General features: G+C 42.6%; 1 protein-coding gene across 1 annotated transcript; it reads right to left on the minus strand.

The window, feature by feature from the left end:
* On the minus strand, nucleotides 1-600 carry LOC115981433 (TMV resistance protein N-like). Its single transcript, XM_031103568.1, has one exon. It carries the CDS (start codon nucleotides 598-600, stop codon nucleotides 1-3), a length of 600 nt encoding a protein of 199 aa, XP_030959428.1.
* Between the last annotated feature and the right edge of the window lie 3,084 nt (nucleotides 601-3,684).

Below are 3,684 nucleotides of genomic sequence, written 5' to 3' on the forward strand. Positions count from 1 at the left end.
TTACCTATATTGTTCCAAATGCAAGCCTGCCAAGCCTGCAGCCTCCGTCAATGCAGCTCTCCAATTGTTAACCTTGTCTTCAGGGCCCTTCAGCAGCGCCTCCGCAAAATTTCCCATCTGTTCTAGCACCTCGGATTGAGACACATCATAGAATATAGGCAGCACCCTCTGATTTAAAAGCCTTTTGCATTCCATGATCTTCACCAGCTCATCAAGGCACCAATCCGAAGTAGCATAGTTTTTCGAGAACACAACAACTGCAATCCTTGAAGTCTCAATTGCCTTCAACAACTCAGGTCCAATCTCTCCCCCTCTAGGGAGATCTATGTCATCCCTATACGCACCAATCCTTTCATGGTTTAAAGCGGCAAAAAAATGGCTTTTAAAGCCTGTGCGGATATCGGCCCCGCGAAAACTAACAAAGACCTGATATTCATGTGTCAATGCTGGGGTTGATAAAGATGGATCAAAGTTTTCTTGGCCCTCGGTATGAGTCATGGTTGCAACACACAAAACTAATTGAGGTAAGACCAGTGCGATGCCTAAACTCAAGAGCAAAGCAGCAAGGACCAATAAGGATGGAGCAGTGGAACTAGCCATGGTTGCAAGGCACAGAGGAGAAAAGGAGCAAGAACTGGTTGTTTCTTTGGGATTTCTCTCTCTCCTTTTCCTTTTAGCTATCCATGTTCTCCCTTCCTTTCTTTTCTGTTTCTGCAAGAATGTAGTGTGAATTTTTTTTAGATGAATCAGACTCAGAGATAAAAGAAAAAATGAATACAATTTCTACAACTCAGTGAAACTGTGCACTACACAAAGAACACCAAACCACACAACAGTACAGGACAGCAGATCCTCTCCTACACTACAGAACCAATACAAATAGCAGCAATATTACATATCAGGGAAGAACTACACAGAAATTTAAACAAAACCCAAAACTGCAAATCATCTTCGGTTCTTGAAAACTTTAGAAGAGATGCTCCAATTTGCACATAAGACTTTGTTTTACAGTGAAAACTTCACCTTGTTGTAAAACTTGATTTGAACTTAACATCCCACTTGATGGAGGTGACACCATATTGAGACAATGTTTATTTTGTTAAAAAACTAGTCAATTATCCTTGATGATTTTGTTCATGCAAAGACAATGTTTATTTTGTTATAAGAAATTTTGAATTATGTTGTTACATATTAGACTATTTAAGTACTTGGTTTATTTAAATGCTTGGATTTTAAAACATTTTGTTTTGTTATGATTTATATTATTGTAGCAAAAAATTTATTTATATATATAAAATTGTATTGGAGGTAGGACGGGGCGGGGATGGGGTAAGGTAGTATGCCTTGCACCCCGGGGTGAGATAGGGACGAGGAAGGGCAACAACCACCATGCGGGGCGGGGACGAAGATCCCATCCTCCGGCCCCGCCTCATTGCCATCCCTTTTCTATTGATATATATATATATATATATATATATATATATATATATATATATATATATATATAAAGAAAGGCAGCCTTAATATTAAACATTAAACATTACTGCATGTTATCCATATGTCAACTACAAGTCCACTATAAATCCAGATTTTGCATGGGCTTGTTTACCTGGCATTCAATGAAAGTGGCAGATTGAACCAAATCAAAAAACGAAAAAAGATGTATAAGAAAAAGAGAAAAAGAATACAGGTATTAAAACAGAAGTTAAAAACATATTTTGTGGGAGAGGCATTCCTATTTCTCCCCCAACTCCTAAAGCTAAAATTTATGATTATGGAGGAAGCGGAGCGCTGCATATGTTTTCCAACTTTTGATTATGGAGACTACTTTTGTTTTCTTAATCTTTGCGTTGTTCAGAGTTCAAAGGCCTTCACGTAGGGTTTTTGGGTCTTTGGGTTTTAAGTGAAATTTCGATATAGTTGAAAATTAGGGCTGGAATGAATGAAGAAGAGAGGCGAAGCTTGCAACATAAATAATATTAAAGCGACAAAGTCATATGTAAATAATATTACCGATATGGATTCAAATGCGAGCCTGCCAAGCTTGCAACGTTCGTCAAAGCAACCTTCCAACTATTCACTTTGTCTTCAGGGCCATTCCGTAGCGCCTCCGCGAAATCACCCTCCTGTTTTCGCACTTCAGATGGAGACACGTCGTAGAAAATAGGGATCACCCTTTGATTGAATAGCCTTTTGCATTCCATGATCTTAACCAGCTCATCCAGGCACCAATCCGAATTACCATAGTTTTTAGAGAACACCACAACTGCAATCCTTGATTTCTCGATTGCCTTCATTTGTTCAATCCGAATAAATTCTGATCTATACACATGAATCCCTTTGCGATCTAAAGCGACAAAGAGATGGCAGGTAAAATTTTTGTGGGTATCTTCACTAAAACTAACGAAGACCTGATATTCATAGGTCAACGCTGGGGAGTTTTCTTGACCCACGGAATGAGCCATGGTTCCTGATGAGGATAAAAGGAGAGCTTAAACCACACGGACATAAAGCCGACGGATTAATACTTTTTCTTTGGGCGTAGTAGACGGTGCTTATGCTGACGGTCATAGGATCAGCTGACTCCGTGGTTGACGGCTCAAATGCTGACGGTATAACAAAGGTGACGGAGGAAAATTGAGGCTGACGGACCGGGCACAAGTTTACTTGCTTCCCACGCTAGATAATATTTAAAGGATCCCCATAAGGAAAAGATCCCGTAAAATACGCTCAAAAGGACTCCTATAAGGAAATGACTTCTACTCCAAGGTAAAGAGGTCAACCTTCTACTAGTATAAAAGCCCAAGCATCCTCACAAACTGAGGGACGCATAATTTACCCTCTCAAGCACTCTAGAGCAGTGAGAATAGTTCTAACTTGACCTTCGGAGGGTGTTTGGCCGGTACCACACCGGTACTCTCTGCTAGGTTCTTCCTTTTCGTTGTGCAGGTGCCGTTTGATCGTACGAGGAACGTGTGACTCACTGGTGATACTATTTTCGGCTTCATCAGTTGGCGCCGTCTGTGGGGAACGTAGCACGTTCTCGCTTCCTAAACAAAAGAGTTACATGGTACTCACTCGCTCAATGGCGACTACCAACGACGCTCAAGAAGAAGAAGCCCTTACGACTGCTCTTGAAAGACAGGTGAGGACACTCGCCGCTGCCGTAGAGCGCCTCACCAAACAAAATCACGACCTAGAAGAGCAACTGAGACAGAAGAATGCAGCCCCCAACAACCAAGGAGCAGATCAAGAGGGAACTAGCGCCGACAGGAGAAATCAGGAAGGCCCCCAGGCCAGCAACGCCCCGAGCAAACCAAAACGGTAGAACACGAGCATCCCCTCCCTCGCAGAGATTGCTCCGCCACTTGTTATCGCGGAGATGCAGGCCATGAAGAAATCAGGGCAATAGCAGAACAAAGGCTTGCTCGGTACCAGGACCGTATGGCTAAACACTACAACTCTCGGGTTCGACACAGGGACTTCCAGGTTGGAGACCTTGTTCTTAGAAAGGTCATGGGCGCCGCTAGGGACCCTACCCAAGTGAAACTCGGCCCCAATTGGGAAGGACCCTACAGAGTTACGTCGTGGCAAAGGAAAGGCACATACCATCTAGAGACATTGGAAGGAAAGAAACTGCCGCACCCGTGGAACACCGAGCACCTACGAAGATACTACCAGTAG

The sequence above is a fragment of the Quercus lobata genome, chromosome 3 (assembly GCF_001633185.2).
Source record: "Quercus lobata isolate SW786 chromosome 3, ValleyOak3.0 Primary Assembly, whole genome shotgun sequence".
In the NCBI taxonomy this organism is placed as follows: Eukaryota; Viridiplantae; Streptophyta; class Magnoliopsida; order Fagales; family Fagaceae; genus Quercus; species Quercus lobata.

What these genes read in the sequence shown, in the direction of transcription:
- LOC115981433 (XM_031103568.1), bottom strand. Translation starts at nt 600, where the DNA reads ATGGCTAGTTCCACTGCTCCATCCTTATTGGTCCTTGCTGCTTTGCTC.